Below are 23,075 nucleotides of genomic sequence, written 5' to 3' on the forward strand. Positions count from 1 at the left end.
GAATGGACCAGCTTAGTTGCTAAGAGAAGAGCAGTGGATGTTGCTTGATTTTAGTAAGGTTTTTATAATGATTTCCCTTAACATCCTCAAAAGCAAGCTGACAAAGCATGGGTTAGATAAATGGACAGTGAGGTGGACAGAAAACTGTCTGAATGGCTGGGCCCAGAGGCTTGTGACCAGCTGCACCAAGGACACTAGGAGGTCAGGCACTAGAATGATACTTCAGGGACTGATAATGAGGACAATACTGTTAGAAATCTTCATTAACCTGGATAATGGAACAAAGTTTCGTAAGCAAGTCTGCAAACAACTGAAAACTATGAAGAGTGATTGATAAACCAGATGTTTGTTGTCATTTAGAAATGGAAGAAATGGACCAAGAAAAATCTCAAGAAGTTCAAAAAGGGGAAATGCAAACTCCTGCACCTGGGAAGGCACCAATGCTGGGGATGACTAGCTGGAAGATACTGCAGAAAAGAACCTAGGGACCCTAATGGGCAGCAAGCTGACCTCGAGTAAGTAATGCAACCTCACGGCATCAGAGTGTTGTCAGCAAGCAGGTCAAAGCAGGTGATCCTTCCTCTTTTCTTAGCATGAGTGAGACCATATCTAGAGCCCTGTGCTCATTCCTGGACTCCCTAATACAAGAGAGACATAGACTTGCTTGAGCAAGTCAAGCACAAGCCCACAAGGATTCACACAGCAGCACTGGGATTGGAGAATACTTCACAGGAGCAGAGGCTGAGACACCTAGTACTATTCAGTCTGGAGAAGAGAAAGCCTGAGGTAACATACCACTGTGTAGAAAAAAAAACTTATCAAAGGGAATGAAGATGAGAGTGCATCTCAATACTTTCATGCACCTGAATAGTTCCATTGACCTCAATGCTTGCAGAACTGGAGCCCAGTAAGATAAGAAAAAACTTTTCCAGAACACTGGAGCAGGCTGCCTGGCGAGGTTGTGGAGTCTCCTTCTCTGGAGACATTAAAAAAACACCTGGACATATTCCTCTGTGACCTACACTAGGTAGTCCTGTTGTGGCAGGGCGGTGGGACTCAATGGTCTCACAAGGTCCCTTCCCACCCCTAACACTGATTTCCGTGAATCTCAGCTTAGTCTTTTCTGTAAATAACCCTCAAAATATCAAGGGACAAATGCAAGAAAGTTAGAGCCATTCTAGCCCTACCAATAGTTAAGATCATGTAAATGCACCTTTTCTCTCTAATGCAAAGGACGATGGTTCTCACTATTTCTGTGATCATTAGTGAAAAAACTCTAAATAAATCTTTTCCCTTCAATGCATAGTAGAACCTGGTTCTACTATTATTTTAATGAGCTGTGCAAGGTACTTAAAAAAAACATGCCTGAGATAAGAGAATCTCCAGATCAGTGCCCTGACTGAAAACCATTTAAATTCCTCACATAACATACATAGTGGATAGAGCAAATATTTAATTAAATGAGGAAAATATTAGAAAATGCACCAATCTTAACTACACATATTACTTTAACTATATCCATGCCAGCCATGAAAGTGAATTTTGAGGAAATACTGCAGATATTTTTGTGGTGTGGAAGAGCTAGAGAAATCTGAATTTGTATCTACCTAATAGATCAGATACATTACAGTCATTCTCATACCAGTGCAAACACAGTCAGAAAAAGCTGGTGGCATGAACCCATGATTCAGGTCATATTGCTACTGAAATCAGTGGTACCTGGTTATGCAAGTATTACAAAGATTGACTGTTTAACCAAGTATTATAAAGACTGATATTAAATTAATAAATCAAACAATTACTTAGGTACATAATAAAGTAATAACTTTGTCTTAACTATTAAATCAGAAAAAGCCAATTACTTGAAGATGACTTAGTCAAACTAAAGTTGTACATCTGCAGATTAGTAAAGCCTCCCCTGAAACACAACTTTCACTAGGCTAAAAGCAGCTGAATCTATCTACGGCAGCACCTATAAATCAAAATATTTTAAATGCAACAGACATTTAATCTCTGCACATGAACCTGCAGGTGTTTACCAGATACACTGCAGGCTGAGATTACTCTGCTACTGTATTGGGAGAGGTTAATGCATTCCTTTTGGGCATGGGAATTATGACCACAAACTTAACTCCATTTGTTTGCTTGTTTTTTAATCTCTGTGTGTTTCCCTGATACCAGACTACATAGGGGAGTCACTGAATGCCACTTCCCAAGAATCCTGGGGCAAGAAGCGGAGTGGCACTCCTTCTGAAATAGTTTAAGATGTTCTACTCTAATGCAATCTCAGCTATGTGCACAGGAGATAATCTAAAGCATTTACACAGCAAATTCCTTTCTTTCTCTTGCCAGTAACAGTACTTGCTTCAAGAAACTGACCTAATTCTTTCCTGTTTTGGATCTTGAACTGTTGCTACTACCTTTAGAACACCAAATGCTGCATGAGGGAAGGACCTCTGTCATGCTGCATTTAACTTCACACACAATTTTCACAGATGTTAAAATACCTAAGAGTGAATAGCCACTGGCAGCAAGGCATGTAATCTGCAGAAAGAATGCAAACTCTATACAACTATTCCCAGGCTAGAAACACGTATAGAAAAATGCACTTGCCATGATAGCAACTTGGTTTATTTTTCAATTAAAACCAAGATAGCTGAGTATTTCAGCTACGTTCTCTTTATTGTGTGATGCCAAATCCACACTCACCAGCCAGCTATTAACCCTTTATCTAATGGAATAATTAACTCAGTGCGATCTCCTAGCTTCTAGAGGATTTCTGTATGCATGGTACAAACTCCCCTCTAACATTTGCTGTAAAACATGTTTCTTCCTTCAAGCCCCTACAAAATCTATGCCATCATATCTGTGAGAACAATGACAATGTAAAAATGAAGCTCCTTACCTACAGAACTGACATGACAAACCCAGGATCATTTATGTTCACGTCTGTCATTGTTTGAGTGGACCAGGATAATTTTGGGTACCAAGAGCAGGACCTGAAGAGAAACTCTTTAGGACCCTGAGGGATCCAAGAGCGGTGGAACACACAGGGGTCAATGTTCCCGCCCTTTTCCTGCCCTAACTCTATAAAGGTCAGGAAGACCAGATGCCCTTTACCACCATCTCGCCATGTACTCTTTAGAATCCACATCCATCTGGTGCTGGGAAGAGCCATGGAGCACTTTCCTGAGTCAGCCCTGCTGCAAGAGGCCCTCAGGCACCTATCCCTGCCAGCAGTGAGATTGGGTTGTATATATATTTGTACCTACTTTATCCTATGTGTTATAGCTCTTCTCCTGTTCTAGTAAATGTGTTTCAGTTTTAATTTCCAACTTCTAAGCCTCTCATCCTTAATCCACTTCTAACTTCCCTTGGGAGGGTGGAGGGGGATAACAGCAATTCTGTCCCCTGGTTTTTGGTCAGCCCAGACTGCTAAACTCCAACAGTGCCTCTTCATGCCCCTCGGTCAGACCTGCATGTCTACAATTATCACTGATCATTAACTTTACAGCCATAACTCAAGAGAGGAATTGGACGCTTTGCATCACACACTACTGAAAAGTGACACTCAAGGAGAAAATTAATACTGTTGTGCTCACATACCGAACAGAAAAATATCCAGCTTGCTCTTCTAGTTTCCCCACTTAGCAGTAGAGGGCAAATACTTGTAAAAGTTGCAAGCTTCTTTCAGCTGCAAGCAGAAACTCCTGAATATATCTAACTGTATAAAGTAAGATCTTACAGATTAACTTTTGTTTAATCTATTAAAAAGCAACATGAAAAAATCTACCAAAAAACCCCAGAGTGGCTTAACCCAGGCCACTGTCCAGATAGATAGATAGACAGATGTAAAAATACTCCATTTGCTCTTTCTTGAAGCAGCTGAAAGGCAAAATCAGCTCACAGCTTTTGAGACAATCATCCAACAGTAGCAGGGAAATGAACAGTCATTCCACCCTCATGCAGCTTTTCAGCAGCAGTATTTCAGCAGCTTCTCATACATTCCCATCTTTGTAGTCCTTTTTGTAAGGTGATAGCTAATCTGCATTGGATGAGCTCGAAAACTCCAGTTCATATCCTCAATTATATCTGTGAAGGAGAGCTCTGTCACTGTCCCGCTCCCAAAATCCTGATCTGACTGCCCCCAAACTAATCCAAGCCACCCTAAAAGCAATATGCTAGAGCAGATTGTTCTGAAGTAAACCAAAGTAACCAAGACACTGCCAGCCCTAAAGAGAAGAGGGTAAGAAGCTTTGTGCAATACTTACAATTTTCACGGTGTATTTCTTAATCCATTCTTTGCTGGCTTCAGCAATGATGGAAAAAATATAGCCTATGGAAAGGCTTGCAAGAAGCTACATTAGATGAGGCTGTGAAACACTCCTTGTATCAGTGTTCTAATTCATGGGTCCTTCTGCTTCTATTCTCACTATTCCCACGAATAGATGATGAACCCATTCTTTTAGACAGATTTCCTGACAATCTAATCCACAAAGACAAACTCAATGATCTGTCGAGGTCCCTTCCAAACCCTAATACTCTGTGATTTCTGTGAACTAAAGGCACCTAGGAATGTCATGGAAGACTGCCCAGTATTTTCACTATGCATGTTTTGTTTGTTTTGGATGGCTGCATTCCACTAAGGACTTAATATTTCTCATTCTCCCAGAACTCACCTTGGAATTGTCCTACCAGACAAGCATTCTAAAGTTCTTCTTCCCTTTGAAATGTCTCTGCAAAAAAGCAAACAGTGCTACCCAGCACTTACCAAAAACTCCATAGCACTTTGCATCTTGGCATCCAGCTGGCTCAAACTACCACTTGGAGTTTACTACCAATGTAAACTCCACAACAGTGCTGACCTGTTCAATTCTCTGTCTCACATCTACAGAGCTGTAATTTTCTAAGAAAACAGTATCTGCTTTATTTTATCCAGGAGACTAAGGGTCAAAAGATGGCCACTCTCCTTTTTAAATATTAAAATTTGTTACTCATTAAGCAAGCTACTCTGCCATTTACTTGAATGCCTTGCAGAAGATTTAGGCTCAGCTCAGAGCTGAGATGCTACACATACTAGGAAAGGTAGAGCAGGGTTGAAGAGAATCGTAGCCTTTACTATTACGTATCTGTTATGCTCAGATTAATTCCCCCTAAATATTATTAATATCAATCCCACAACTAAATATTATCAATTCACAAGAAATTCGGAAACCCACCTTCTTAATTTTCTTTTAAAAAATCTGGTAAATTAAATTAGGGTTAATGTCTGTACCAATAGCTCTGCTTCACTGAACCATACTGGTAACTAGAAAATGGATATTAATTCCATTTTTATGAATGACAGTGGCAAGATTTGGTGAACTTGAGGACTGGACCAACAAGAATACTTATTGAAGATCCACATGATACTAAAAAAATCTGTACCTCAGGCAGAACAAGACCTTGCAAAAATACAGGCTGGGATCCAACTGGTAATTAGCAGTCCTGCTGAAAAGGAGCAGGAGCTGCAGTGGATATCAGGCTGAAGAAGACTCTTCACTTTGTTCTCATCCTAAATAAGGCATATTGAGCTACAGCAGAGAGAACACAGCCAGCAGATCAAAGGCACTTAGTTATTACAGATCTGTATTTGATGCTGAGAAAGCCTCAGCTAGAAACCAACAGCTAAGGCCATCAGTTCAGGAACATGAGGAACTTGAAAGGATCCAGTGAGAGGCTGCCAAGATGAACAGGGGCCTTACTCACAATACCCACTATGACAGGATGATGGACCTGGGACTGTTTAGTCTGGAGAAGAAAAGCTACTAGGTGGGGAATCTAAAGATAGCCTAAACTACTAGAAGAGGGTCTCTTCTTTACCAGTAGAGACAAGAGAGCTAAATTCTTCTCTGTAGTGACAGGAAAAAAAGGCCTTAGGAAATTCCCACTGAAAATCAGGAGTAACTGAGGAGTACTAGGAATAAATCAGGAGTAACAATGAGCAGTGCAACCTGGGAAGAGGTTAACCAAGGCTGTGGTGGACCTCCATTAGGAGGAGTTTTCCTTACTCAGGCAAAGCAGGACTCAGTACTTGTGACAGTCCTGTTCTGAGACACAGGTTGGACTTCACAACCCCAGAGATGCTCACGAAATATAATTTATATCTTTTTAAAGTAAAACTAATTTCTTCATACAGGAAAGTCTAATACAGTCATGCCAAAACTTCTTTAGTTTAATACCCTATCAATAAGAAATTATTGCATTAAGCTTTCTTAATAAGCATCTATTTGTTTCATTATTAACTGTATACAAGTTCTAACATTTTCTTCCCAAACGCCAATGGTTTCTCCTGTTTTATTTTTTTACCTAAGGTGCACACACTGAACTTTGGAGACCATGGTCTAACCTGATGAATGAAAAGACGGATACACAGTTAGGGGATCAAAAGTGGAGGCTTTAGTTTTTGTGCCTTTTTTTTTTTTTTTTTTTTGTAATGAGTGGAACAGGGGCAACTTCTCTGTTGGCCTGAAATCTGCTGGGTTTTATGCGGATCCATAAACTCTTCTTCACAGCTGCCTATGTTATGTCACAAGGAGAACATGTCATCAGCCAAAATCATGTACCATCAGGGATGTACCTGCAGTTCCCCCACTTTTTGAAAACCCACCAACAGCAAACAGATATAACACTAGGAAGATCAGCTTAGTTGCTTCATTGAAGAGTAACGAGTGTGATCTCAGTGGATTATTTATCACATGCTTGGCTCTTGCAGAAAACACAACAATGGGGTGGCTGACAACCTGGGAAATAAAACAGCAAATATGGAGAGGCTGTGAAGATTTTCTCAGAGACATTTATTTGGTGGAAGAAAAAACACATTCAACAGCTAGAACTCAAACTGCTAGTAATAACATAGGATATACTGCAGTGCTGAAGGCTCCTAATTTCACAAAATTTATTATCGTGTGCACTTGGAAAGTGTTTACTGTGTTCTGGGAACACTTCAAATGCATAAAAATAAAAAAATCCATTCTTGTCTTATACCTAAAGAAGGCTGTGTATCATCCATGTTGCTTCTGGAGGAAAAAATCCTTGTCACAGCAACTCTCCCCAACAAGCGCTGGGAGAGCAAGGCTGGCACTTTGCCATGTCCACGTAAGATTCTGGCCTGCTGGCAAGATGAATGACAAGAGTGGGTGCACACAGAGATGTTCCTGTGTTCAGTGACTTCTAGCTCCCGTAACAGCCCACATAGGCTCCTGCCAGTAACAAAAAAATACCGCCCTGTGCCAGGGGTTAGCCTATCTCCAAGCAACCCTAGGACTATGGAATTACTTGCACTTACCCTTCGCCCCTGTCAGCACAGGGAAAAGTATCAAAAGGATGATTTACCAGACACCTCTTTCCCCTAACCTACCTTACTATTCAGCTTCTTTTCTATTGGGGAAATAGCCATTCCATTGACACTTTACAGCATTTTACAAATACTTGGTCTGATATATATTATTTCAAAAATACCAAAATACAAATAATTCGTATTTGCTAAATAGAATTTGCAGTATAGCACCTTCAAAACAGTAAAATTATCACACTTTTCCATAGGACTTTCTAATACTAATTTATTTTCCCAAATCGTACCAGAAAAAAAAAATTCTTCAGGGTCTAAAGCTACCATTTGCAGGTCTTCTCATGTATTTTGAAAGATCTTCCATATACCCTATTACTGACTTTAAATGTATCTTTGCTGTCTCAACGCCTCACTTTGGTCCTGCACTCATTATTGTCAGAAAAATTATACCTACATAGGACTCTCTTCAAACTGTTCACTTTTCTGGGGTCACTGTAACAAATGTCTGAATCCAGCTCACTACAGCCTGAATACCAAAAGCAAGGGCTGCTTTTCAGTTTTTAGTTGGTATACTTAAACCAGTTTCGCTTTAGATTCAGAAAAGGAAATGATTTTTCAGAAGCTGCTTTAAATAATGCGGAATTGAAGCAGGTGAAAACAAATTCAGTTCACTTTATCTTCAGTGTCACATAATGAGACTGAGAAGTGAGGCAAATGTGAGATATTAAAGGTTTTCTTCATCTATCTCAATATTGTGATCCAGTAGATCTCCTTTTAAAGCTGCAGTCCTTCCACAAGCATATGCTACTACTGACTGAATAGAAAAACTGTGTGCATTAAGGCCATAAGAAAATTCTTTGAAATATTACAGTAGATCCTGCACATCATACCATGCTCTAAGAATGTAATGTATAATGTAACAAAACATAACATAACATAATTTGATGGAAAATTCAGATCTGGAGTGAAAAAGCAAGAATATTTTACAGGCACTGCCTGAATTAGAAGAATTACTCTGCCAGTGCTAGTGAGACAACATGCTTATTAAGCAAGGAAGCAGGAAAACTATGTGATACTCCTCATTCGGGAAGGACTTATGTTTACAAAGTCTGTTCATTTTTTCATGCTGTTGAAAGGATATTTATTAGGAGCTCCTCAGAGGAAGAAAAAGAATCAGCCTGGACGAGGACAGTGTTTGTACAGAGTCAGCAATTATTTATGTTCCATACGGTATGCATTTCTTCTACTTGGAAAAAAATCCACCGCAACACACAAAAATTCAGAAGTTTTCCCTCACCAGAAAAAACAACTTTACAAAGCTCATGATCCCTGCCTCATGCCTTCTGTCACTCCATTAGCAAGCACAGAAAAACAAGCTCATATTGAAAAAACTCCTTGTCTGCAAACCTTTTTCTCTGGAACTCGAAACATCGCTCTATCACCACACAACTCTGTACTTCTTCAGAGCAATCAACACAGAAACAAACCGCATGGACCCCGCTCCTCTCCCACCCTGCAGGAGCGGACCCGTGGTGCATCGCCGAAGCTGTTTGCTGTTTGCTTTATTTACCTCCAGCCTCCTCCCATTTCTCTCACCCCAGACAAACACACACAGAAAGCGCAGATCGCATGTCACTGCCTGTACGACGTGCGTGACCACTGAAACGCAAGCCCCACAACAGTTTTCAGACTGAGGAAAAGGCAAAAAACCCAAACAAACAGGAGAGCAGGAAACCAAGAACCTACCTGTGGAAGCCATCATGACAGAAGCTGTGTCAGGGAGCAGGGGCTGTGAGAACTCTTTGCTCCCTCCCGCGGAGCTGACTGCGCCGCATGCTGCCCGCGGCTCGGGGGAGCACTGCAGCCCAGGGAGCTGCTACACCTCCCAGAGGGCTTGGGAAAAGCTATTTACTGCCTTTGCCAACCCGAATACCATCGGCTCTCCCCCGCACGTTAAAACTTCACAGCATTCACAAAGAGGATTTCAGTATCTACAGAGATAGAAAAGCAGGCTCCTCCTCTCGATACAGCCACTCAGCTGAAGACAGACAGACTTTAAGCTGCCCAAGCTGAAAATAATTCCCCGATTGTCGTTGAGTTAGCTTTGCCATTCGTTCTTCAGCCAGACTGCCCATTCAGTGCCACCTTGCTCTGGTGACTCTACCTCCTTTGCATTGGATGCTCTCTCCCGGCCTGATTCTTCCACTTAACACCCCCCATAGCGCTGCTCGCAGCGCACCCTCCGCTCCAACCAGGGCAGCGCCTCGGGAAACCCGCACGGGCACCCCGGGGATCAAACGCTCACCGCACTTCTCTGACTACTTGCACACACAAGTCTTAGCGCTTGGTTTGGGGGCTTTGGTTGTTTTCTTGGGTGTCTGGGGTTTTTTTGTTTGTTTGTTTTGGGTTTTGGTTTGGTTGCAGTTTGGTTTGGTTTTATTTTTAAGCAGACACCCAGTTCTCCTATCACTTCTTTTTTACCTTGTGGATTTGTTTATGGGAGATGCAGGACTCAAAACTGAATACCAACAAAGAGCTTCTCGGTGTGGACCAAAGAGCAGCTGCTCTATAAGGCCAAACTGGCTCAATGCTCTTGGATAAATTTAGTATCCAGAGCTCTAAAATCTGACTCACTTCCCAGGATGTCTTTCACAGTATACCACGTACAACCCTATTCTCCTGGATTCAACATTACGTTATCATTGTTCAGAGCAGGCTTTATTTATGGGGCAGGAAGATGAGTGGAAACACTGCAGCACTGCAGTGGGCAACACATTTCCTCCTCAGATTGTTCTTCAGGTGTTCCAGGGCATCAGATTTTCTGAAAGGATGACTATAGGAAATTACTTGATAAGGACAGAAACATATACAACCATTTAAAGCTCTCCTGTAATTAATTACTCAATTACTTTAAAGTACCTAACTACAACATACTTTGAAAGCGTGTACTAAGCCCTTTTGATAGCTTTAAAATTGTTTTTGATTATAGAGATGAGTACTGTAAACTAATTAGAATTTTGCTTTCTTCTAGTGGCTAAAACATAAACTAAATAAGCAGCTGGCCCTAATAAACACGCTTATAATGGTTCCACTTAGAAGACTCAAATAGTAAGGATTAGTTGCGATATACATCATACTACTGGGTAAAAAATAAGGGACAATCCTTAACACAGGGGCAGACCAGGTTTTTAATGTAGTAGTCCAGAACTGCCATCAGTTACTTTGATTATACAACTACACTTTGTCTTATGTACTTCTTGGCAGAGATAAATGTAGTCTCAAACAGTCTTAAAACTCCTATAAACAACATTTATTAAGAGAAAATTACTCTCCAAAGAGGCATTCCTGGCTGAGCATAAAAAGTACTGTAATCACAGGAAACCTTTGGATGTCCTATTTCCTTCCTGATTTTCAAGTATTGGAAGCTTTGCTTGTCCAGCTATTCGCAGTTGCTGAATCAGAAGAGAACAAGAGTAGCAACCATTAACCAAGAAGATAACAGTGAGAAAGCATTCAAGTAGAAAGATAATTAAAATAATTATATACTTGAGTTCTACCAACATTTTATCAAATTCACCCTGGTGAGATTTTTTTGTTTTGTTTTGTTGGTTTGGTTTGGTTTTTTATGGGGCTTTTTAACAGAATCAGACTCAGTTATACCTAGGAGGCTGTTCACCAATAAAACCTCTTTGACATGAACACTTTCAATGAAAGACAACAGGTGCTTTACACTATAATTCATCTTTTGTTTGCTCTTTTGTCAGAAGTTCAAAGTTTCAACCAGCTAAGATGAGTTCCAGGGAAGAAAAAAAATACCTGAAACTCTAAAGTCAGGAGATGTAAAGGGTCTGACTGAAATTATGTACAAAACCACAGAAGTAAGAGTTAGAAACAGGAGTGGATGTCTCAGGTGAGGATCTGGTTAGGTTTGGATGAGTGCAGTTTGTGAGATAATGTTATGTCAGAATTGGAAGGTCTGTTATTTCCCAAGGAGAAATGGTTTCTAACCTATGCCAGGCACAGTACAGACAGTAGGATCAGGTGCTCCATCCTCTGCCAGGTGGTAAAATTCACTCACATAGCAGTCTGTGTATACTTGTCCTAGGTAGAGCACACAAGACTCCCAGTTTCACCAGCACCACCAAACTGCAAGATCTATTCAGAGCAGCTTAACATGCGGGGCTTGAATTGTGACATAACCCTCCAACAGGAAATCCTGCAGGAGGGTGGCTATGACATGGCTCTCAGACTCAAATTCAGCAAACTCCATGATTTGTAAAGGAATGGCATATGTTTCCCTGATCCTCTCATGACTGACAGAAACATGGGTGTCAGCCTCAAGTGACAGCTCATTTCAGATTTTGTTTACTAGGTATCTGAATAAGAACGGATTCATGAAATAACACACCTAGCTCAGGCATAGAAAGACAAGATTATTTAGCATTCTCCTCTTCTGCAAGAGGGAATAAACATGAAAAGACTTCATGTGGGTGAAAACAGGATCTTAAATATATAGCAGTATGGCTTGTGGACTGTAAAAAAGTGGAACTGAATGTGTACTTCCTCTATGTCCCCACTCACCACTGGCAGGTCTGTAATTCTGAAATTACGGAACATCTTTGACTTACAAATGCAGCAAATGACAACTTCTCAGGCACACAAACACAGGATCATTTGAAGATTGTTTTGAAAAGGTGTGCTGACAGCTGCACTTCAGCTTTTTTCATGTATTCATAGCAAAGGAAGTACTTGTTCCATTAGATTTTTGTTAATTTAAGCTTTTCCATACAAAAGGACTAGTAACATCTCAAAAATGCATCTACCCACATGCATTGCTAACTAGCATCAACAGGTACATGTAAAAACACATCTGCCAGACTGTCTGCTCATCCACTGTCTTTTCTGTTAAACTGCTGATAAATTTCTGCCAATGGCTTATCTCTTGAATCTTCAGAGCAAGCAAGAATTAGTGGTGGGCTTCTTCTCATTTTTACATAAGTTTAAGGTACTGCTCAAATATACTTCAGTAATACACAGTTAGTTATTGGTCAAATTACAGACTTATGTGGGGAAATGCATTATGTTTTCATGCTGAAAGGGGAAACCAAAAGAAACCAAACCCTCTCAAACTAAGAAACTTCTCAAGTAGCCAGTTTTCCACCACTTCTTAGAAAGAAAATAATAATAATAATAATAATAATAATAATAATAATAATAATAATAATAATAATAATAATAATAACAATAAAAACCCACCGTGTATTATCAAAGTGCATTTCAAGTTTGGCTGAAGAGGCACATCTGCTTTGAGATGATCAAAAGCTAAAAAACTGATGGCTTGTATAAATACATTTTTCATGTGTAGCAAGTTCATTACATAAACAGTATGTTTTTTGGCATTTACAACTTAAGAATTACACTGTTCATTCTACTGCCTGAATTTTAAAATTATAAGCTGTCAATAGAAAAATTAAAAATGGCTCAGCACCTTTGCAAGTGCCATAATCTTTTCAGCTAATAGGTGCTTATTCCAAGTACAGTTATCTTGGACAGCAAATATATTTTAAAAAAAAGACTTAAGTAGATAGATAGACAGACAGACAGACAAGTAGCAGATCATGCTACTGCTTTTTCTCAGGACAAAATGCCTTTGGACTAGAGCTACAGGAAGGATGTAAGCATCACATGGCACAATTATACTTTCAGAGTATTGCTGCTGAATAGAATTCAAAGCCTGGGCACAAGCTCAGATTTTCCAAGTAATAGATGGAAACCATGAACTTTGGAAGAAACATGTTGATTTGGTCCCCTAAGGCTAGAAAATAAGCACTGTACAAGGGAAGCAGTTATATGCTACTGTGGAAAGCTAACAATACCAGAGCAAAGGAGTATTTTTACACCAGTTTAACACTTACAGATTTTAAGTAGTCTAATAGAGTTGACCCTTTATCCCTCTAAATCAGGCCACAGATTTGAATTCAAGTTTCCTTCTGTGAGAAGCCTGCTCTACCATGATTCTTACTTGCACTAAACAATAATGTTTGTGAACTAAGTCAGAAAGAGAAGTTTGAGTCAAAAGCACTGAAATTCTCAGACTCGTGTAGAACAGCTTGTTTCAAGTCTTGCTAATGATATACACATATATCACATATAATGTCACTGCATTTAAGTCACAATATTTACTTTGTGGGTTGCAATGCTGATGCCCACTGAACTCACAGCCCTCAGCACCGGGTGATGGGAGTGGAAACAGCATTCTTTAGCACCAGAGCTGGGACTGTCAATGCTAACACTCCCTTGCTTGGTATTTTCTTCTGCTGACCCATGGACCTTTTCTGACCTGCTTTTCCTCTCAGAATACCTCAACCTGATGTTTCCAAAATGCATCAGTTTTCTGAATGATGTCTGAAAAAAAGTCTTTGACTATTTATGAGTCTCTCTTCATGCATCTACCTGATAAGATGACTTTGGTATAGCCATGATCTAAATAAACTGGTTGTATCATATGCTCCCTGATAGCAAATATAAATTGGAAGGAAATTTCTGTAACAAATATTGTATCCAGAGGAAATATTTAAGGCATATTTTGAACATACTCAATAATCTTTATTCAGTTTTGTATTATTTTCTTAAACTTTGTCTTCTTTTTAAAACATCCTTCTAAATAAATTAATTGCAAAAATATTTGTGGCAATTGAACACAGGCATAAAGTTTTCATGTTGCTAGGCTGCCAAACATAGAAATAAGTGGTAAGATAAAAGAAATAAAGCTTAAGCACAACAAATATTTTCATTAGCATTATACTTCAAAGTTTCAAATAGTGATCTTACTGAGTGCACAGGAGAACCAAACCTTTTCTTGACTTGATTTCTTCCAGTTTTTGCATTTAAAGTTTAAAAAAAAAAAAACCTAACACAGCTTTCTGATATTGGTGGGTAATGAAAGCAAATGAAAGCTCAGCTTGGCTCCTGTTATTAAAGACACCTGAATGAATGTTCCCCTAACCTTTTTAAAAAGCACATTAACTTTTTCTCCACTTATCTTCCAAGAAAAAAACCTGTGTAAACAGAAATATTAATATAATATATAACAATAGCAAGTAATCACAATATTTTTCAGGCTTTTTGAACGTGATTAAAACTCACAAGGTGCAATTTGATCTCCCTGTAAAGAAGTCTAGCCTATCTATATATAAATCACAATATTTCTATTATAATATTTATTCCCTAGAATTTGTCTGGTATGCAGACCAATTCAGGGATTTCAATGACTATCCTACAGAACCAGAAAATCTCACCTGCAACACTGCATTATCTTTGTAATTGTATTATAATCTCACAGCAAATAATTTCATTTTCATTTACTTGCAGCTTTCTGGACAAGTGCTTAAAACTTTATGGGAGCACTGACACAAACTGAGAACATTCAGGAAATACAAGAGCAGACACAAGCTAGCAGTGTGATTGAAATACGCAAATTGACTTCTCATTGGTTTTCTTGAAATGGCTACAGATGCAGTTCTGTTCAGACTTAACTTACACTCCTTTTAGAGTCTGTGCTTTTAACTCAGTGTTTGGACTGAACAAATCCAAATTTATTCTGCTTTCTCTAAGTTCTTCGTAACATACCTTCATTACATCTTCCAGCCACAGCTACTCTCTACTTCTCCCCAGCTTTTTCCCTGCCTTTTCTCCCACAACACACACACAGTTTTCTTCCTCTCCAGGAATTTTCTCCCACTTTTCTTATTCTAAGTGTGAAGTCAGAGCCAAACCACCAGAGAATGGAAAGGGAACTATTCTTCTATTCTTGGAGGAATAGGGTTAGCAGAACTGTCACCTTGGACTTTCAGCAGGCAGACTGGCCTGTTTCAGAGAATGGTTTACAGAATCCCTTGGGAGACAGTCTTGATGGACAAAGGAGTCGAGGAAGGCTTGACATTCTTCAAGAAGGAAGTCTTAAAGGTTCAAGAAGAGGCCATCTCCATGTGCCAAATGATGAGCTGGCTGAATAAAGAGATGTGAATGCAGTTCATGGAAAAAAGGAGAGTTTATGGCCTTTGGAAGAAGGAGTAGGCCTCTCAGGAGGAGTACAAAGATGTCATGAGGCTTATACAGGGATAAAATTGGAAAGGGCCAAAGCACAACTATGAATTAACCTGGCTTCAGCTGTCGAAGAAAACAAGAAATGCTTCTACAAATATATTAACAACAAAAAGAGGGCTAAGGACAAGCTCCATCTTTGATTGGACTAAGGACAAGCTCCATCTCATCAAAGATGAGAAAAAGGTTGAGGTATTTAATGCCTTCTTTACCTCAGTCTTTACCAGTAGGACAGCAGTAGTACCAGTTCACTTGATACCTTGCCCTCTGAGCAGGAAGGCTGGGACAGGGAGTAGAACGAAGCCCCCATAATCCTAGGTGAAATGTTTAAAAACCTGCCACACCACTTAGCAGTGGTGTCTATGGGGCCAGAGGGGATACACCCAAGGGTATTGAGGGAGCTGGCAGAAGTGCTCATTAAGCCTCCTTCCATCATTTATCAGTAGTCCTGGCTAACAGGGAAAGTCCCAGTTATTCTTCTAATACCTAATCTAAACTTCTCTGTTGCAACTTGAGTCCATTTCCTCTCATTCTATCACTTGTTACTAGGGTGAAGAGACTGACCCTCACCTTTACAACGTCCTCCCCTCAGCCTCCTCTTCTTCAAACTAAAAAACCCCAGGTCCCTCAGCACTCCTCGTAAGACTTGTTTTCTAGACCCTTCACCAAATTCTTTTCTCTGAACTCACACCAACACCTTGATGTCTTTCTTGTAGTGAGGGGCCCAAAACTGAACACAGTACTTGAGGTGCAGCCTCACAAGGGCCAACTACAGAGGCACCCCCAGGTCCTTTTTCTGGGACATAACTGGGCCTTAGGCTCTTCAAAAAAGATACAAGAACAGGACATCACGTCTTCCCTTTGTCAGTACATGGATAAAGGATTATGGATAATCTTCCCCTGTTCCACAGATTCCCTGCCTTCTACTGCAACAGTGCTGGTTTGTGAATACAGAATTTCTGCAAAACTCTGTCTAAACTTCGGCCAGAGCTGAGGAAGGAGGCAGCTTCTCACATCCAGTCTGATGGGTGGAATGGCAGGGGTGGTTAGCCAGAGTTCAGTCCTCTGGCAAAGAGCTTGCTATGGTTTTTTTATTACTTCTGTGTACAAAGGGACTTCAGTTAGCTATATGCTGTCTGAGACAAGAGAGCCTTTATAAGCTTCAAATAGCATATAAATAGTGCTTCTGTTCCTTCACTGATATGTGGGACCCACAGGATATACAATGGCTATTGTGTTACTCAGCTGTACCTAGGTTCTGTCTGCATGGAGCCTGTTTTGTGGGGCATATATAAAACTACCCAATTTATAGACCGCTAATGTTTGTCTTAAGAAACAAGGTGTCTTACAAAAGATAATTCAGAATGAACTCCGTTGCTGCTGTATCACTTACAAGCTATGTAAAGTGACGAAAAGGGCAATGAAACCATGGGTAGCGAGTGATCACTTCAGCAGCAGCACCAACAGGAAAGGACTGCATGCCTAAACAGACTGAGGGGGATTAAACTTGCTCCCATCCAAGACAGAACAAGGTGCTGGAAAGGAATCCTGCTCTCTCTATCAGGCACAGGCACAGCATCTTAAAGAAATGTATAGGGAGAAAGAAGAGGTAGGGCATAGCTGATGAAAGGGAGACAGATACATAATATCACTGGACTGATTCTCCCTAACAAAGTGGTTTCACCTGGAAAGAAAATTAAGATTTCTAGGACTAAAAAGAGCAAGTTTTTTTGCAGACTTCAGTGAAGATCGTAGTCTTCACTTCAAAAAATAAGTTAAGAATCAGAATTAGATTTATTCAAGACAAAGGTAGAGGTTTTACAACAAGAATAACTTACAAAAGAACAGATAGTTTTACCATTTTGTATACATAAAAGGCTGAATGTCATTGTAAGTCTTGAATATAGAATACACAAAACCATGTATTGTTCTTTTAAAATGTATACTTTTAATCTTTTCTAAACCCATAGCAGATCTCCCTTGATATGGTAAGTGCTAACTACTGAAAGTAATTCTCTACAAGGAAGTGTGAAGGAAATAGGACAGAAATATATTTAGATAACTGCTAGTTAGATGGGCATCCTCACTATTAACTTGGAATGCAGACAAGCAACAAAGCTGAGATGCAGAACAAAACAAATTTGAATTCAAGGGCAAACTGAACTGAGACAAGAGAAGAAATACCTTACTGATAGAAATTAAGACTTAGGAGTCCATGACTCTGAAGGCTTCCACCTACTGGTTTGAGACGACCAGGATAAAAAACTGTCTGGGACACCACCAGCAACAGCCAACCTATTGATGTGGCTGAGCCTATGGGAGGAGAGGATGGGTCAGGTGACCCAAATTGACCAATCACAGTATTCCTTCCCATGGTACCCAGTATAAAATGGCTCCCAAGACAGCCCTCTGTTGGCTTCTCTGGATGGTTTGTTGGTTGAGGTCTATTTGTCTGGTATCGCCTCTGCTTCTTTCCTCACTGGAGAAGAACATCATACATCAAGGCAGGTTGGGTGCCTTCAGCTTTCCCAAGCAGGACCAACTTGGTTGCTCTAAGGCTGTTGCAGACTGGGACCCTGCACTTGGGCATCCCCATCTGCTGCTGAGTCCAGTGTGGCACATTTCTGGTTAGGAAGTAATCACCAACTGAGGAGTGCAAGTTTCGTATTTACATATTTTATATATATTTGTAATTCACTATTACTACTTCATTCAACCCATTTTTCTTCCAGCCTTACAGTCTCTCTCCCTTATTCTCTTCTTCATCTTCCCCTGGGAGGGTAGTAGGGGAAATAAAAAGCATCCATCACCTAGTTACTGGCTAAAACCATGACACCCAACTTCTACCAAAATAAAAACCTTAAAAGCATTTAAAACATCAAGGCTGCAAAGGAAGGTACTAAAAATGGGGCTTTCAGAATTTTTGCAAAGTGCAAACTGTTAGGGTCATCTTTGTTGCATATGTATTAGAACAGTCTCAATCACAGGGACAGCTACTTCGATTCCCTTCAAATTCTTGGCCTCATTTAACACAGAAAAACACAAAAATCTTGCTCTGGTCATTAATTAGAGATTGATAGCAAAAGTAATGAGAAGTCTTTTTCACTTCATGACAAAATAAGGACACAACAAGTAAATACAGTAGAGAAATAGTTACAGTAGATATACACAATAAATAAAGTAGAATAGTGAACGAGAAAAAGAAGAAAAAAATATGTAAAGCAGCGTTCTAGGAATTGCCTCAGTCAACAGAAGCTTCTGTCCTCTGATGGAAAATTACCCACCTTTCATAGAGTGCTTACTAATGGTGCATTCCATGTTTTCCAGCTCACCCACTTCATACACCTTTAAACTTAGTGTTAAAGTTCATTATGGTGATGGCTAAAAGCAAAGCCATAGGAAGCTGAGCACGTGACCTCCAGTATTCAGTAAACCATGAGCCTTATTTATGAAAGGGTATTCAAGGGGAGAATTGCCTGCATTGGTCTAAGCTAGAGTAATTAATGTCAGTGTGCCACTGACTGGGTATTGAAACCCAGCATTTGAAAGATAACACCTAGACATTAAGCAGGACAATAAAAAAATAGAAAAATAGACCAAAACCCACTAATTTTTCCAAGACAAGTCCTAACTCTTAGCAATAGCAATGGAAACTATTTAACAACAAAGTGTTCAATTGATTAACTCAGTGTAAGCAACCCATAATTGATGTGCTGAAGCTGCCTTCCCAGGGATGTCTACAACTAATTTAAGAGTTGAGAGAATAAAGGAAAAAGCCACAGTGATTCAACCATGTCCTGAATTGTGTACCAGATTGCTTCATTACTAATGAAAATTTTATTCTGTGTGATGCTACTTGCTTTTGATAAGTATTAAATGTGTGTTGGGCCTGGGTGGTGATTTTGGGAGCAGGGGAGAGGCCACAGGGTGACTCCTGTATGCAGCTGGTAAAAGCTTCCCCAGCTCCAGGTGAGACCTGCCTCTGCAATTAACATATATAAGAAGAGGAAAAAGAAGCTGCTAAAAGACCTGCAGGTGAGAGGGGAGTGGGAGGTGAGAATGATACTTATGCAGATACCAAGGTCAGTTTAGTAGGAGGGAGAGATGCTAGAGAAGAGATTGCCCTGCCACTTGCGGTGAGACACCAGGCTGTCCCCCTGGAGGATGACAGTGGAGCAGATATGGACCTGCAGCCTGGGGAGGACCCCATGCCCCAGGGCAGGTGGCTGCACACAAAGAAGGCTGTGACTGTGGGGATCCCACAATGGAGCAGTCTTTTCCTCAATGACTGCACCCCATGGAAGGTGAAGAGAAGTTCAGAGAGGACAATGTCAGAGAAGTTCAGAGAGGAGTATCTTCTGTGGGAGGAACTCCACACTGGAGTAAAGGAAGATTCCTCCCTCTGAGCAGGAAAAAGCAATATGTGATGAACTCTCTGCAACCTTCATTCCCCGCCCCCCTGTGCTATGGTTGTGTGAAAAGGTAGAGAAATAGATAATAAAGTAACTTCAGCCCAGGAAGAAGAGGGGGATAAGGGAAAGGTATTTTTAAAATTTGTTTTTATGTCTCATTATCCTATTCTGAGTTGATTGATAAAAAATTTAATTGATTTTTTTCTCCCAAGTCCTTTGACTCCCATGACCAGAACTGATGAGTGAAACCTCCCCCTGTCCTTGGCTCAACCCATGAGCTTGCTATAGAATCACAGAATGGATTGGGTTGGAAGTCACCTTAAAGATCATCTCGTACCAACCCCCCTGCCATGGGCAGGGACACCTACCACTAGATCAGGTTGCTCAAAGCCCCATACAACCTGTCCTTGAATACTTCCAGGGAGGGGGCAGCCACAACTTCCCTGAACAACCTATTCCAGTGTCTTACCACCCTCACAGGAAAGAATTTTTTCCTAATGTCCAGCCTAAATCTCCCCTCTTCAAATTTCAAACTGTTGCCCCTTGTCCTCTCACTACACACCTGTGCAAAAAGTCCAATCCCAGCTTTCTTGTAGGCCCCCTTCAGATACTGGAAAACTAGAGTTTGGAGGCTCCTCATCTCCAGGTCTAACAACCCCAACTTCCTCAGCCTGTCTTCACAGGGGAGATGCTCCAGTCTTCTGACCATTTTTGTGGCTCTCCTCTGGACACACTCAAGGAGCTATATGTTGGGTATTCCAAAAGTGGACACTACTCTACAGACAGCTAGTAACAGTCTACCAAGATGAGTATCACTCCACTTTTCTCAGATGGAGACAAAACCTACTAAAAATCACATGGAACTCAAGTATCCTGACAATATTATTTTGTCAAATATTAGCAGAGATATTGTGGAACACTGAAACCATACAAATGCATACAGAGAACAAGAACAGCATAGCCTCAAACAGCAAACTGCATGTCCTCTTATTGCCTCTTATGATACAGCTTCCTTATTTCTCCACACTGATTTTGGACACAGAAAAGAACCATGGGATTCACTGTTGGCAGTTAATGGTACTAAATCTTTCTGGGTCATTCTTCATTGTTAAAGTCTATTTGACATGATTTTAAAAGTACTGTTGAATCCTATTTCTCCCACTTGCACATGTCTAAATTATCTAGGTTTATTTTCTAATTATAAAGGAATAACCACTGTTGGTTATTCATACACAGTTCAGTTTGAAATTATTTATCAAGTAGGGGTATCTTACCAGGATTAGTTCTGTACAGCTCAGACGGGCTGCTGACCTTTTGGATGGAGGGAATCTGCTGACAGTGTAGTGGAAATGTTTTCACTAGGAGAGAAGGAAAAGTACAGTTCTTCTTCAGTAACAGCTAAAATGTTAATAATGCCTTCAAAATAATTAAATAAAAAATAATATTTAAAAAGAGACAGAAGTTTTCTTACCAGATGATGTCTCTGGTGACAGGGAAAAAAATGATGTGGATGACACAGCTTCATTCCCATTTTTCACTGGAGAGAAGATTTCTCCATCTATTGCATCTTGGTAACATGCAACAGACACCTAGAAATGGCACAAGAAAGCAAAACGACAGCGTGAAAATTCCCACTTAGCCCTATGAAACAGAAAGGTTTCATATCATCTGGTCCACTGTTCCATCAGAGAGATCTTGGAAGACTGAAGACATGCAAACACACAGAGATGGCAAGAGCAGGAGAACCTTACACACTGAACTGAATTTCTGAGGTAACTACAGTCATTTGTTATGGCCACAATGCAACTGCCCAATTGCTTAACATTGATTTTGGACACTGAACATGAATGTGGGACTCCCTGTTGGCTATTCACTTCAACAAATATTTCTTGAAAAATTCTTCACGGTTTACCTCATTGGTCTCCCCTAGAGGAATCGGTGATTCTGGACTTACAGCGTGGTCAGTAGCAGGAGACTTCATCCATGCACACCTGTTAAACGGTGGCTGCCCAGGGACATCATTGTCATACTGCCCAATACTTAATTTTCTGATCCTTCCGCCTGTTCCATTGTCATCTTGCATGTCTGTTGCTGAAAAAAAAATTGGTAAACTCATTAATAAACTTTTTTTTTTTTTTTAATTTCACTTAGATTGCCACTATTGTGCCTTCAATGATTCTGTTCAGTAATGTTCATGAAATAACTGGTTTCATAAATGCTTTACAAAACCACACAGGTGTGTGTGTAGAGGGCAATCAGTTGTAATTAGCCTTGCTGACACAAGTTGGAGCATATTTGCAGTACATCTGATTCCAGAGGAGTGAAGCTCCGCATTTCCCATTTTTGGACAAGGTTACTCCCAATGCCACCGGTGAGACCTGCCAGCAGGGGCCGCTACAGGCAGATAAACAGGAAAACTCTTTCTCCATCTCTAACACACAGACTACCAGCAAAAACCTCATTCATATCACTCCACATTTTACCAACTTTTTTGCATTGGAATTCTTTTTTTTTATTTATTTGTAATTTCTGTAAATAAAAATGAGTGGGAATCACTCTTCAGAATTTCAGCCTATGAAGAGACCATTTGAGAACCCTAACCCACCATTTCTCTGCAAGAGGTAACAGGAACCACGAACAGCACATGTGAGTTTCACTCCATTTGTAACCTAGTTTTTAAGGTACAGGCAATTTCTTTTTTATATGTCTCTCCTACTTAATGCAGCCACATAGACTTTGTGAGATATGATGTCTACCTTTGGACAGGTCAAAAGAGACCTTTAAAATTTAGCACAGATGCTACTTGACACATTAATGAGAGGGTTTCATTATCAGTGATATTCATACACTCATGTTGTTAGCAATCATGTACCCATGAAGCTTGTAATTTCTGCAAGGTTAACACATTCCTCAGAAAGCTGCAAAAAGGCATCTCAGGGAAACTGGACATGTTTCTTAAATGGACTGGAAGTGCTTGATGCATCAAATTCCAAGCAGATGTTGGAGGACAGAGGGAAGAAGTTGAGCGGATATTCTGCAATACAGCTTAAAGCAAATGATGTGAATCTAACAGATGAAAATCAAGTAAAGAAGCCGGCAAACAATTACTTTTACTTAGTTGTTTATTAGCTTCACAAATGTACTTCAGAGCTCCTCACTTAATGTAACAGATGTTTAGAGTTATTAATTTAAAAGGCATCTTTTACAGTGTCAAGTGTCAGGAGCCAAGA

At 40.2% G+C, this 23,075-nt stretch overlaps 1 protein-coding gene across 4 annotated transcripts in view; it reads right to left on the reverse strand.

Moving 5' to 3' along the window:
- The window catches only part of TNS3 (tensin 3), a 163,683-nt gene that overhangs the window by 21,072 nt on the left and 119,536 nt on the right, over positions 1–23,075 (reverse strand). For all 4 annotated transcript variants that reach the window (XM_071736226.1, XM_071736228.1, XM_071736229.1 and 1 more), the window contains 3 exons: positions 21,800–21,930; positions 21,317–21,434; positions 21,120–21,203 (listed from right to left, as the gene is read on the reverse strand). In XM_071736226.1, coding sequence (XP_071592327.1) covers positions 21,120–21,203; positions 21,317–21,434; positions 21,800–21,930 — 333 coding nt within the window. The remainder of the gene's footprint in view (positions 1–21,119; positions 21,204–21,316; positions 21,435–21,799; positions 21,931–23,075) is intronic.

This window comes from Heliangelus exortis, chromosome 2, assembly GCF_036169615.1.
Source record: "Heliangelus exortis chromosome 2, bHelExo1.hap1, whole genome shotgun sequence".
In the NCBI taxonomy this organism is placed as follows: domain Eukaryota; kingdom Metazoa; phylum Chordata; class Aves; order Apodiformes; family Trochilidae; genus Heliangelus; species Heliangelus exortis.